At 31.3% G+C, this 15,268-nt stretch overlaps 1 protein-coding gene and 1 non-coding gene across 2 annotated transcripts; one reads left to right on the top strand and one right to left on the bottom strand.

The window, feature by feature from the left end:
• LOC105340048 (uncharacterized) lies at positions 1-12,181 on the bottom strand. Its single transcript, XR_010712020.1, has 5 exons — positions 11,749-12,181; positions 10,512-10,565; positions 9,851-9,921; positions 1,138-1,213; positions 1-218 (listed from the first exon to the last, which is right to left on the bottom strand). It is a non-coding gene; the product is annotated as an uncharacterized protein (transcript).
• On the top strand, positions 3,433-6,539 carry LOC117689909 (uncharacterized). The gene is made up of 2 exons (XM_066078068.1): positions 3,433-4,125; positions 5,157-6,539. Exon 2 carries the CDS (start codon positions 5,166-5,168, stop codon positions 6,537-6,539), a length of 1,374 nt encoding a protein of 457 aa, XP_065934140.1. The 5' UTR covers positions 3,433-4,125; positions 5,157-5,165.
• Positions 12,182-15,268: the final 3,087 nt, after the last annotated feature.

Genomic DNA, 15,268 nt, shown 5'->3' with positions numbered 1-15,268 from the left:
ATATTTCATTTCACAAATTATACTGAATAAGTAATTGCAACGATAATCACTCCACTGACCCGCATCACCCCACATTATCACACACTCTTCACCGCCATTGTTTGGTTGTGATGGTCCCCAGTTTGTAAAGGCCATTTCAGTGCTGGAATTCTCCCAAATCCAGTCAACTCCGTTTTTATCTTTTACTCCCCCAATCCACCATGAGACTCCTCCATGCACTAAAATTTTGCAATTTATTACTTCAAAGAACAAAATCGCTCTTCTGGATTCATAGATTCCGGTACATTACTTTTTTTTTGTTTCTTTGTTTGGCTTGCTTGTTTTGATTTGCTTGTTTTTTGTTTTTTTCTTTGATATAACTTCTTTTTCTGAATTAACTTTTAATTTTTTTTTTGGCTTCAAAAAATCATTATTAAAAAACAACAAAATAAAAAACCTCGCTGCATTTTTACCAGTAGAACTACTTTTTTTCTGTGTATAAATAACTACAATTAAATAAAAAAAAAAACCCGGTAATTCGTATTTAGGAGAATGCATGGACTATCTTTTTTTAACGATGTAATGTTGCTATGATGCAAATTTCCAGGTCAATGTTTGATTTGTTTATTCAGATTGAATCTCGTATTTCGAATATAGAATCTCGTATTTCGATTCTCTTATTTAAATAACCAAATTTTAAATGGACCTTCAGAGTTGGTATTGATGACTTCAATATTCAGTTTATACTAAGTTTGAACACTAAATAAGTATTTTTACAGCAGTTATCATACTAGATAAGATTAATCGTTCAAAGATAAATAACTCTTTGAATTTAATCAAGTTATGATTGACTGAAATCAGTTTGTCATGTTTAAATTTTTGTTATTTACGCAACTTTATTTAAACCCTTAGATCAAATCTTGTTTTGAATAAGACAATTAATTTATTTAAAATAAACTAATATTTGTCAAAACTGCTTATCGACCTTTCCTGCAAAGTTAAGGTAAAAAAACTGTATTTATTTCTACACTCTAAATATTAAAGATTTGCTTGTTTATAAACATGTTGCTTTGACTTCAGTAAGATTAAATAGAATCATTCTGTTAAGAATCTTTCCAGTGCCTAATACGTAGAGCTATTTAAAACACAAGAAATTACCTCTGCCATTTAACCAATTCTGTTCTGTTTCTGTGTTGATCTCGAGAAGATGTGATCCAAACGACAGGCATTTCTCCTAGCACAAAAAAATAAGAAACAAATTAATAGATATATTAATTAATGGTAAAAAAAATAAGAGTAGTTTAAAACACAATTATTGAGTCTAAAGAAGTTAGATTGGATGAGGAAATGTATGTTTATGTCTGCCAATGATAATTAGTAATACCCACGCTCTGATGCAAATATACGAAATAAACAAAATCGACATTCGCTCCTCTGTTTTGGGGTAGCCATTTTGGGTCACCTCTATTCTAGAAATTATGCTTTATTTATTGATTGTACTTATAAATTCGTTTTTTATAATGCCAATTAAACTATTTTAAATAAAATAGTAAAGGAAAAATTACATATTTACAGAGTTTAGTATGGGACTTTATTTTGTGGCGGAAGGTTATTAAGAAGAAAATGAACATTTTTCATAACTCAGTTGTTAGAGAGTACCGTCATTTTAGCTTCCTTGTTCTCAGTGCAAATAAAATTTTACAGATAGTTTGTGCATTAGGATATCTTCATTTTGTTATGAAAAAAAAATATTTTTGCAATTTTTAAATATTTCTATAGACACATATTGGCAAATTTAAATTATATTTAATAAAGGTCATGGAAAAATGAATAGCTTATTTCATGCCAAATCTCAAATTTTACACAATAGACCCATACTTTTGGTTTAATTTCTGAAGATTTTTTGGACAAGTTATCATAATTTGAGAAAAAGTTTGAGACTTTTAAATAATTTCATATCATGCTGAATCAGTAATTGATAAAAATCGTGTTTTATTAGTGCAAAAAGGTCAAAATATCAATTAGGTGAAGAATTTGTTACATTTTCTTTATGATAATTTTAATTTTATTCATTTTAAATAGTTTAAATTTGTATTTGATGCCATAATTCACTTTGATAATAGAACATAGAGAGAAAAGCGATTTATGTGCAATATGCACATTCAGTGCAGAACGGTCATATTTAATACACTGTAGCGCCAAATGAAGCATATAGACCCCAAAATTTTATTTGGATTTTGGTTAAGCTATGTGTGTAGATTTTTAAAAAATACCTTAGAAAAAAACTTTAAGACTTTTAATCGCAGGATCAGACGTCCTTAAAGGGAAGCAGGGCGTTGCAGTGTTAAATAATTTGTCAGTGAATTTTATTATTATTACTATTTTGTTGTTGTTGTTGATGTTTTTTTAACACATAAAAAATAAGATGTCCTCTACAGCATATATCATTTTCAAGACGAGTTTTTTACTTTGTAAGAGAAATATTGTGATTAGAATTGTCCACCTTTTCTGGCATTATGATTTTTTTTAACAATTTCAATTTTCTGCAATAATTATTTTGTTTGATTGAATTAATTTGCACATTATTTACATTAATTTTAAAAACAGAATTTTTTTTTTCAAAGTTCTCGACATCACTGGCTCTTATTTGTAAAGTAGCGATATTGATATTTTATCAAAATCACTACTGGCTTTAAACAATTCTGAAAATGTCCTTTTTTTCTGATAATTCATGATATTTACTGATATTGTACTGTTAATGCTGAAAATTGTAGATATTTTTGTTGATAATTGTTGTTGTTTCTGATATTTACTGATGCTTTTGCTGTGACTTCTGATAATTATTGATATTTACTGAGATATACTGTGCGAACTAAGAATTGTTCATAATCCTGAGAAATCTCTTTAACTGCCATGGACTGTTTAAGAGCATAATTTTAGTTACTTTTAGATGTAAAATGTTATGTATTATTAAAAATTAACAAAAAACAAATACCGGGCATTTTTCTTAAAAGTGTAAATATTAGCAATTCTCAGCAATAACAGTATAACATCAGTAAATATCAGAAATTATTAGTAAAAAATGGCACTACTTTTTAGAACTAGTAGTGAATATCTCAAATCAGCACTTCTAATTTTGTAATTTTTCTCTTCTAAATTTTAACAAAATGTAATTGTACATACAAATTCTTTATTAAATCTTTTTAAAAAATCATATATAAAAATCAACATCTGCTTTAAAACTTATACAATTTCCATGGCCACTTTCATGGCATTCAAGGAAGACTCTACAATAGGAATCACCCCGGCCCTACTATCCCTTGTACTGGAATTGTGATTTATTTATTTTTTACAATTTCTGCTTTGACAATAAAAAAAAAAGATATGCATTTTTCCGATTTATTAATTAACACAAAAAGAATAGCTGCTGAAGAATTCCTTGACGAAAATTTGATGAAAAGGACAAAATCCATGTTTAGCTATAAATGGCCCTGTGATATGTCAAAAATTAAACTAGGTCAAAATGAAATAAAATTGGTGTTATGTGTTAGTCTAGACCTGATACTATTTTGACATGCCAGAATTTCCCCGCCAAAACGTCTGCTTGCAAAAATATGTAAATGACAAAACCGGTTCCGGATCGGTTTTGGGGTAAAATCACAGCATTTTCGTTCTTTGGTGGTGTTTTTCAACAACAGCACACCCTCTGATCTAAAAACTGTTTTTAAATTATGAAATTGTATCAATAAAAAAAGATATTCAAAGTGAAAGTTTTTGGATCAGAGGGTGTGCTGTTGATGAAAATTAAAATGTAAACAAGAAGAGGAGCAATCCGGATTTACTTATTTTTTGACAGTATTGCACGTTTTTTCACACCTTTTTGTTTTAAAAATATAAAAACCACAAGAATCAAACACATTGTGTAATTGTCATCTAATCTGAAAAATAAAAAGGTACAGTGTGTTGTTAATGAAACGTATATGTGTTCAATTTTAACACCAAATTTTGCGCATGCACGACATTCCATACATGCTTATTTGCATACGTAAACAAACAGCGACTTTTACTTTGCGTGATTAATCTTGAAAATACACGAACGAAAGATCAACAAAACCTATAGAAAATGAAGAAAGAAGAACTCTGAAGGTATGTATAAGAATTTGATTGAATACGTAGATTTCTGTTGATTTTTTCTTGAATAAATAATATTGTTCGCAACGTTCGTCTGCATGATACTATTTGACAGATGAGAAGATTGTTCAATCCGTGTATACGTTACTCAGCCTTAAAGACTGTTTTTATATATGCATGTAAATAAAAACATACAAGAATGATTATTAATCTGAAGATTTGGTCTAAAAACAATCAATATTCGATAGCCGATACTAAAATGCATACTGGCGAGCCAGTATAGCAGATATCATGTAGGCAAAGAGTGAACGTTAGTCGTCTATATTTAGAAATAAAAAATGAAGGACGCAATATAGGCTAATGGAAAATATATATTTAGTAAATAAATCAACCTGTATAAACCATAATTATTTTCTTAATAGAAGGAAAAACGGCCAAGTGTTTTGTTTTAAAGTTTTTTTTAGTGTACTGTACAGCATATCATTCCCACATCTACCGTAGTCTGAATGGTGTAAAGGTAGCGTTCTCGACTGCAAATCCGACGATCCGGGATCGATCACCGCTCGGCGCGCTTTATTTTTTTCTTTAAATATTGGATAGAAAAATTATTGAGTACACCTTTTTTCAATATACACTTTTTTTCTATAACCCCCCCCCCTAAAAAAACCATTTTCATCATAATTTGGCAATTATAGTTTATCATCATATTATAGCAATTAATTAAAGTTAATCTAGAAAAATATGTGTAAATGATAATATATTGATCACATGTCAAAAACAACACTTGTAACACAACTGAAGGTCTGCAGCTCCAAAAAATATTAGACTGACAGTTCCATTTAATACATTGGGGGGGGGGGGGGGCACTGTAATTCTACAGTTTGTCAATTTGAGTTTTTCTATAAAGTTAATTTATACTTGATACATTGCAAGTATTTGCTTAGTAGTTGTAAACATAAATATTCACAATACATATAAAATGATATCTTTATTTTTTAGTGAACATTAAAGTTGTGTATCACTACATTTTTGTTTTGTATTTTCAGAACATAAAAATGAATGAAGATCAAATGAAAACAGAGAGTAAAAAGATTTTCCCATGCATCCTTTGCAAAAAAAGAACAAGGCCAAATGACAGAAAAAAATGTGAGTCAACAGCAATCCGTCGCTTCCTCAGAAAGAACTTTCTTGTTGAGGCAAACTCAAATGACATTTTGTGCAACAAGTGCAGACATCGCTACCATGGAAACCAGAAAACATGCCAGCAGAAGTCTAGTTCCCTTCCTGTGTGTCAGCCTCTACAACCAGGAATGTGCAGTCCACCATCTATATCTTTGCCTCTCCAGAGAACACCTTCTTCACATGCTTACTGCTTAATCTGCAAGCGACCGGGTCCTAAACTTGTTGTCGTGTCTTCAGCAGCTAGATTTTCAGCCTTTCTTCACCATGAAATCATCATCCCACCTGGAAGCAGATGTTGTCCATCCCACATTGATGAAGGAGAGTTTAGACCTGGTGTTTTGACCAAAATACAGACATTCGAGTCTTCATTTGTAAACAAGTCAACAGTGCTGGAACTGATCCAAAAAATACGAAATTATGCCCTCCAGACCTCAACAAGCAGATTTTCTTTTGAACTGTCTACCATGAGCAACAGTGATTATATGGCACTGACTGGTATCTCTAAAGAAAACTTTGAAGACCTCCATTCCTTTATTTCCAGTGATATTCGAAACACACAAAACCGAGGCACAAGGATGTCACTTGGAATCTTTCTTCTAAAACTGAGATCAGGAATGTCAAATCAACTTCTGGCCACGATTTTTGGAATTTCAAAGTCTTCCCTCTGTAGAGCAGTAAAATCAGTCCGTACAGCACTCATGAAGTCATTTGTACCACATCATCTTGGACTACAACATACAACAAGAGAAGAAATTATAGAAAATCATACAAGACCTCTGGCACAGGAACTTTTTGGTGATTTTACAAATAAGAAAGCTATTGCTGTTTTGGATGGAACTTATATATATATTCAGAAAAGTAACAACTTCCAGTTTCAACGGAAATCATATAGTTTACATAAAGGCAGGCCCCTTGTTAAACCCATGGTTGTCACATCCACAGACGGATACTTTCTAACAGTTCTTGGACCCTACCTAGCTAGGAATAATGATGCCACTATCCTCAACCATATGCTTCATACCAATGTAGAAGATCTGAAGGGCTGGTTCCATGAAGATGATGTTTTTGTTGTAGACAGAGGCTTCCGAGATTCAGTCGATATGCTCGAGGAGCTGGGAATAAGGGCCGAAATGCCTCGCCTGATGAGCAGAGGACAGAAGCAGATGACAACCTTAGATGCCAATGCCTCTCGTCTGGTCACCAAGGTTAGTTGTTTTCATATTTTGATTACCAGACCTACAAAATAAATTCAATCATCAATCATGATGTCAGAAAAACTTCAATACAATTACATTATACAATTATTCTACATCTGTCTTCATCTGAAATATAAACAAATGCTGTTCCAAATCATTGATTTTATGATTTTCATCATTTAAATTTTTTTTCTTTTAGTAAAGAAATATACCAACTGTTAATTTTAAATAAGGCACTTTTACCTTTTTTATGAGTGGTGCTTGTTCTTAACTTTTCAGATTCGTTGGGTTGTTGAGGCAGCCAATGCAAGGATAAAGCGATGGAAGTACCTTGCTCATGTTCTTCCAACCAATCAAGTGCCATTTATCGGTGACTATGTGCGCATCGTGTGTGCCCTCTCCAACCGTTACTGCAAGCCTCTGTCGACAGGAAGTGAAGATGAAGACATGGCCCTTGCATGCAAAATGAGGTATTTGTCAACAAAAGTTAACTCTTTAAAGACATTTGTTGAAGAAAACTGTCTGGATAAGAAGTCTGTAAAGTGGGAAGTGGCTACTGATTCTTTGGAATTCCCCAACATCAGCGAAGATGACATACGAAATCTGACCTGTGGAGTTTATCAACTGAAGTTGTGTCCAAGTTATATTCAGGAGTATTTGGAGGGGGATGTGGATATCTTGGTACACAGTGAGTTCCATGGGCTTATCAGGGTCAAGCTACAGAGTCGTCATGTTTCTTCCCGACAGTATCTGCTCTGGATCCAGTTTTCCGAGTCTGATATCACTGCATGGTATTGCAGATGTCGAGCGGGTGCCCGTGTTGTGGGAGTATGTTCCCATGTCGCCGCCGTTATCTGGTTTCTCGCTGTTGGGAGACACAACAGGGAGGCTATTTCGTCTATTCAAGACTGGTCCGAGTTTGTCACTGATGCAGCTGTCATTGACGAATCTGAGGACAGTGATGACAGTGAGGTAGAGGAGTAACTGAGTTCATTTTTCTTCTTCTAGTGATTAATCAGACTATGTTGGTATCCTGAAAATATGAACATTTTTGATTTATAATATGAAATATTCATTTATCTGATTCATTTAAACACAATACAGATCTGGTTGCATTATTATCACACAAATGTTTTGTAATCAACAATTTGTCAATTGTAACATATTATGACTTAATCGAGAATTATATCATAATTTTTTTTTACATATATACTAGTAGAAAATTCTAATACAGTGTCAAAAGATATTTTTGTGTATTAATTTAAATAAGATGTTTATTGTTGTCGATAAGTATATACAATCTATCTAAATCATGATGGAAGCACACTACCTAGTTTTTATTATGCAACTTTCTTGTCAATTACAAAATCTTCACTGCAGATAAATTGTACCCTGATTACTGGTATATATATTTGTATAACTTGGAAACATTGTTTGCACTAGATAGGGGTATCTCCTCTGTATAGACTAATGTCAGTGCATTTTGCATGATGTGTTCTGTTATCATGTTCGTTTAATATTGAATCATTTTGTCATCTCATTTTTAAACTAATTGACAATGTGCCATAACAAAGAATCATTTACTTTATGATTACCATATTTGTTACCCATTATTTGCTATTTTAATTTCTGTGTTAAATATGTTACATGTAATTATTCTTTTATATATTTTTGAAATATATGAGTCATTGTTTGGGTTGAAAATGGTAGTTACATATATGCTATGTAGTCACTAGAGCTTAAAATATGTTACAAATAGAGTATAGTTATTGCTGTCGTTGTTTTTTTTAATACATGTAGCTCTTCTTTGTTTTGCATTCAAGTTGGATTTAATGTATATCCTTGTACATTCTTGGAATTGGGTAAATGTGTGAGTGTCTCAGATCAGCTGATGAAAAAATGCATGTTATGTGTGAATAAATAATACTTTAAATAGCAATTAAACAATAATAAACCAATCTATAGTGAAGTGAACTTTTTCCCGCAATGAAATGGAAACGCTGCCAACACACCATACCATGCGGCTATGCAGCGTGTTGTACATTACATGTGACTCGATCGTTCATCTAACTCTTTTTATAAAAACAATTCAAATATTTCTTATTTTATATTTCCTTACGTTACAGAGAGAATATCGAGATGTTTTATAACACTTACTTTACAAATGCGTCGATGAATTCCTTTGTATTTGTCGCTGTACAATCCTGTTTGTCACCGTGCGAAATCGTGTCACAATGGCCGACTTTACGGAAACTATGGTGTGCCATTCGGGTAAAAAAAAATTCAATTCCGTTTCTTTCTCGATTAAATTCTGATAATGAACTTATCTTTAACTTCAATTTAATGACAAATACATTCAATTTCATAGATAACAATATAGTTAATATGTAATTTACTTGAAGGCTCTTTTAAAGACGTAACGTCATGCTTGACGCTATAAAAAGCACGCGTTTTTCGCTATTATAGTGTCTTCAAATAAACATCAGAAATATAATTTCTGAATCCTTAAACACAAAAAAAAAGTTACATAACGAATGAAGAAATGTTTTAGAATATTTTTAATACAATTTTAATTGCTTTTGACGTTAGGCCGATTTTGGCTAAACATGGATTTAGTCCTTTATGGTAAAAATAAACAAGTCGTCATTTTACAAGAAGTTGACATCTGAATAATATTGCAATGGACCATGCGCATGCCATACCTACATTAAGCAAATAGTGTGTTAAAATTTCAAGCATCTGCACTTATAAGTTTCAGAGAATACTTTCAGGAAAATGTGTCAGTATTTTGACTGAAAAAAGTCTTCATATTACATGAAGTTGATTACTGATTATAACTTAAAAACCATCAAATGTCATACCTATCAAAGAGAGTGTTAATAACTGAAACATCTGCACTCAATAGTTGCTGAATCACACTTATAAATGACTTTGCTCCATATAATAACTTAGGGACATTACAAACTATAAAAAATCAATTATATTACAATTATATCAATTCAAATAGGTATCAGGACTTCCAAAATTGTGCATCTAGAGAGGAAGAAGCACCAGGAAAAGTTAGTCCCGCAACTCGTCGTTTTCTTTTGTTTCTAGCTACTTTCAAGAATGACGTTTTGCGAATTCGATAAATAATGCGTTATTACATGAGTAACATGTGTATGAAAACACATTGACAATCAGGGTAAAATGCTATTTAACTTTGTTCTCTACTTAGACAAATCATCCGTTTAACACAGAATTGACAATATGTACTTTATATGAAAAAAAATCTAAACATACTTATACAACAACATCATTGTTTTCTTACCTTTACAGTTAGCGTATAAATTAGTGATCATAAATTGCAAAGTTAAATTTACCTTTGCATTTGTCCAGTTGGTAGAAGTTTGAATCAAACAGTAATGATTCTTTGAATCAGTTTCTTCGAGATCTGAAGTTAGAATGTCTATAGTTAGAATGGTAAAGCCACCTTTAAGTGTTTTTAACACTCAGTTATTTAGCATTAATCTACATCTGCATTCTCAAATACAATATAAAAAATGCACCAATTTTTTTTTCCTTATTTCTTAATAATAGATTAAGTTTGCCTTTTTTTACGTTTTGTTCTATTGAATGTTTCAATTCATTCTTAGCTGTTGCATGATCTCAGCAAATAGTGAAACGAAATTATGAAAATGGAGAATAAAGAAATTATGTTTTTGCTGCATATGTTTAATTTGACAAGAAATCTCGGATTTTAAAATCTGAAATCTCTTAATTAACTGGTTTCCAAAAATTACTTATTTGTCTGAATATTTAAACAGCTAATTTGTTGTGGATATAAGCAAGGTTTTTTATTATATTGCCTCAAATCTTATACAAAAACATTGATTTTACTTTTTTTGAATGGCGGCCTGTTCATATATAGATAGATTGATAGATAGATAAATACATGTAGATAGATAGATAACAAGATGATAGATAGATAGATAGATAGATAGGGTACACTTTTAACTTTAATTTAAAAGTACGTTGACTTACGAATGTAGTTTGCGTATAAGCATCTGTGTTGAAAAACCTTGGCGTCTGCTGTATCTAAAAATAAATCGGTACTTGAATGCTTGTTCTTTCCTGGAGGAGATAAACTTTACTTTTTAAACGTATACTACAATCAATCTACATGCATATCAATAAAAAAAGAGAAAAGAAATAAATAAAAAACCATCGCACTTGAACAAAGGAAACATTACAGAACTTGTCTACCCTCCTTGATTAATATCAAAGACAACTAAAGTTCATGTTTCTTCAGTTTTCATCTGATACACACACAAAGTACAAACTTATTCAATATGTGTGTTGTGTATGTTTGAACAAAAGAGAAGAACTGTTAACAACTATAACATATAGCGTTCAACACAGAAGAAATCAAACACAGATAATTGGGAATTGCCATATCACTCATTAAAAAAACAGACAAAAAAAAAAAAAAAAAAGAGAGAGAAAAAAACAAACATAGTTTTTTTTTTAATGTTTTTACGATATAATCTTTTTTTAAAATATAATTTAACACTCTAAAGACATTAAAGTTTTTAAAATTCATAACGTATCTAAGAATACAGGAATGCCAACATTTTTCCAATTCTTAAACGATTAATATATCAACATTAAAAAATTAAACAGAAATATTATCTGTTTATAGGTTAAAACTCCCCAAAAAACAACTGCAAACATGGCATTTGGTTCAATTTTGATTTTCAAACATTAATGATAACGATCTGAAGTAAAACAGTGGTAGCTTAATTTTAGTGGTATTCGTGTGTAGCCTTTATATACGAATTTAAAATCTTGCAAAAAAAAAAACAACATTACCCGCATTTTGCAAATGTTATTTGAAATTTTACATAGGTAAGTTTTTGTCCTGTCAGTTTTTACAGTGCCTTAAATTACAATCAGTTTTCGTAAGAATAGGATTGAATCAGACTTGGTTAATGTAAATGTAATGTATTGACTCCGAGTGAGAAAATAATGAAAAATTAAAATATTTGCACAGGAATTTCGTGTTGCTGTTTTCAAAAACAATTCAAAAGTTGCGTATCTCATGATAAAAATACAGTTAATGATTACGTCATGATCAAAGATAGGACTAATAACTGTAACATACAAATTTCAATGGCTATAATTGACATAATGAACGTACAATATACATATAAAAACAATTACATAGAACAAGACACAATGGCTACATAAATGCTGTAAAATGTGAAACCCATATGCTTACCTTTCGTGTTTAGAGGTGGGTCAACATACAAACGCCATCCTGTTTCATTGACAGTCATATATAAGGCATTGCATGAATTATATGTTCGGCACATTCCTGTCTGGAGATTGAAATTAAAACACTTACATCCGAATCCACAGAATGTGGCGCATATTGAAATGGAATCCGCATGCTTGTCGTATATTGGTTTTATAATAGACAGTTTGTTATCAAACTCCAGATAAGCCTTATAATATTGGGACATTAAGCCAACCAGCAAGGACATTAATGTAAAAAGCAGAAGAAATCCACTAACAGAAGATGCCATGATTTTCCACAATCCTTTTTTTTTTAAAAAGCTCAAAATTGTAATTGTACCTTTACATTCAGTTTTTCTTTTCGAAATGCGCTTGCTTTCATAAACGACAAGTCTTAACAAACACAGACAAACCAAATATCAATGCGATAATAACATGGGTTTCATATCATGGGTGTAATAATAGTGGATCCCACATTGGTTGTCAATACAAAGAGAAAGTCTTATAAAAAATAAATAGCGATTGACCAATTTTGTACTTTTCAGCGAATGAGCAGCAGATCTCCCCCTCCCTTATTACTTTTCAAACATAACGTTAAAACAATGCATTTGTTTTGAACAAAAGTTACTATAGTAGTTCCCTGTCTGAACAGCTACATTTTGAAGAACATATTCATCATAAAATTATTAATTCATGGCATTGTGTCTGAAAAGAGGAAGTATCATTTAAAACCTCTTTTTAATTCTGTTTCTGTTCTGCAGCTAAACTTCAAGGTATAGAATGTTTATACAGAGCTGGATTCTCGGATAACCTTTAATATTTTATCATTTTTGTCATTTTCCTGGCGAAGTTTCCAGTACAATAATTGGTATTGAAGATCGATAAAACTCAAAAATCTTGTACGATTGGAAAAAAATTAAAACTATCAGTTTTATAAAGCATATGACTTATCTTGTTACTAATATCTTGAAAGGTGAATTGTCCAAATGAGAAAAAGAAATAAAAAAAAACGGGTTAATAAAAGTCAAATTACAAAAAAATTCAAAGTGAAATCTCAATGTAATATTTTTTTCTCTTTTCACATGGATAAAATAGACGAATCAGTAATGAAGAAGACTGCAAACACCATCCATCCTCGTTTTGCGCGTCTGATTATTATTTTTGTGATTAACTTTGGCCTAATGCAATTGTTTTTGTAGCTGGAATCCGGTAGTTTTCATTATTTTCGCACATACTGTGGACTTATTAAATTTCGTAGGGGCCAATTTTCGGGAATGGTTTAAAGTTTACAGGTTCGTTGGGACGTAATTTCGTGTATTTTTATATATCTACAAAAGGAAATATGACTTTATTACCCTAATTTATCCATTCGTGCAGAATGTGATTTCGTGGATGAGAGTTACCTACGAATTCCACGAAAATTGAGCCACCACGAAATCTAATGATTCCACAGTATTATGCTTTGCACTATTTTGTTGACTAAGATGTTATATGCGACAGTTACATGTAAATAATGAATTAAAAATGCTCTAACTTAAAAACTTATTTTGATATATTCATTTTGAGATTAAAACATCTTTGCAGTTACTAAATGATTCAAATCAAGTTTTGATTTTTTTTACTTGTTTTATGTAAGAATTTTGTTTGCAAGTACATTTTCAAAGTAAACATACAAAGTTTATTATTTTTCTGCTGCTTAAAAGGAAATAAAGCGGCGCAGATTTCCTTCCTGCCAATTGTATAGCAACAAAGCAGCACAATTTATTCAAACGTGCTGTACTTTAACTGTAGCATAACATAATACGAATGCTTACGATGGGTGACCATTGTTAGAAGTTGTTAAAATGTACATAATTATAAACAGTCAAAAAAAAATGTAAATAGCTGGGAATAATGAAGACCAATTGTCTTTTTATGTAATCTAAATTGTTTATTTAATCCAATTGACAATATGGGTTAAGTTTTATTTCTACATATAAAGACACTTCATCCCTAAATAAATATGATCAACTTGCTGTGTCGTGCAAAGCATAAAATATAGCGGATTCCGAAATAAAAACTTCCAAAGACGAAAGTGTTGAACTGTTTTTTTTTGGTGTTTTTTTTTATTTTATTTTATTTTATTATTTTTTTGGGGGGGGGGTTGTAACAGTTACTGTTTTTTAAATGTTCATATGTGTTATGTATTTTACCTCTTATGTATTAGTGGTGCTCGTGTTAATGACTACACCATACATGATTATATATGACAATAATGTTCATCATTGCCATTGGCTGAAAGTACATCACGTGGCATTCATCCTTTTTCGATATCGACGCGAATGCGCGCCCGCGGATTATAATATCGCACGACTCGGCAGTATAAACAACAAAATAGCTATTGAAGAGACAAGTTACCGACAGTAATTACTACAAACAGAATATTAAAAATAATGTTATGCGAAATATAAGTCAATACAAATTCTTTTTTTATATATATACAGCAGTAATCTCTAATGTTCGGTTATATTTTTCTGTAGCTTTCTATCTCTTCACTGTGTGCGTCATTGAAAGGCAAATGAATTCATAGTAGGCTGTGTATCGAGGACGGCCTTTTGTTTTTATTCAGTGGGTCGGGTTTTAATTGATGAAAGTGCTATGAAAAATGTAATCTGCTCTTATTAGTAATCAAAATAAGGATAACTTAAATTCCTAACTGGAGCATTTTTCAAAGTATTTTGAAGGATTGTAGATTATTTTAACGTCATTGTGTACAATTTCCTAACTCTTGTAAATAAAAATATTTCTTAACAACCATAACTGTGCAGTGAGTGATTATATAATAAAAGTAATGTGGACTTCATGATAGGTATATATATATATATGGTTATGTGGACCCATGTTAAGTGATTTCGACCTCAGGCACAAAAAGTGATATCGATCGAGATTGCTAGGTCGATATTACTTTCTGTGTCTTCTTTAAACGAAATGAACTCTATAATGATGACAATTAAATGTTTCTGTTTAATATGGGAAAAGTTGTGTTCTTTTCATAAATAGTTACAAAACGATATCAGAATTTGCATTTTTAATAGATTTAAACCGACTTAAACACCACAATATTTACAGTTGTAAATAAATGTTAAGTGAAATGTTAAATTATAAATGAAGCATTTGAAATCATAAAGCAAATAGTGAAAAAGGTTTGTAACTGTCTTGTCACAGCAACATAAAGCAATTTCAATGTGAACTAACGATGTCACCCAGTTATGCTTTTCAATACTTCTTAATACATTTCCCTCAGCGGACCTAGAGTCGCAATATTATAAAGCCATTCCAGTGTTTGAGAACAAATTGTTTATGTAGGAACCCAAAGACACTAAGCCCGCGGACTCTATTGTAAGATGTGCTTTATTTTGTACTTTTGAATGCAAGACTTTTAGCTTTAACCATAATTAACTAGGTCCGCTGAGGGGAATGTGAAAAGCAACAACAATTTCAACATATAAAATACCCGGATTTTC

Source organism: Magallana gigas, chromosome 1 (genome assembly GCF_963853765.1).
Source record: "Magallana gigas chromosome 1, xbMagGiga1.1, whole genome shotgun sequence".
In the NCBI taxonomy this organism is placed as follows: Eukaryota; Metazoa; Mollusca; class Bivalvia; order Ostreida; family Ostreidae; genus Magallana; species Magallana gigas.
Note: the sequence above shows the minus strand (reverse complement) of the source record. Positions and strands in the feature narration are given on the sequence as shown.

What these genes read in the sequence shown, in the direction of transcription:
- LOC117689909 (XM_066078068.1), top strand. Translation starts at nt 5,166, where the DNA reads ATGAATGAAGATCAAATGAAAACAGAGAGTAAAAAGATTTTCCCATGC.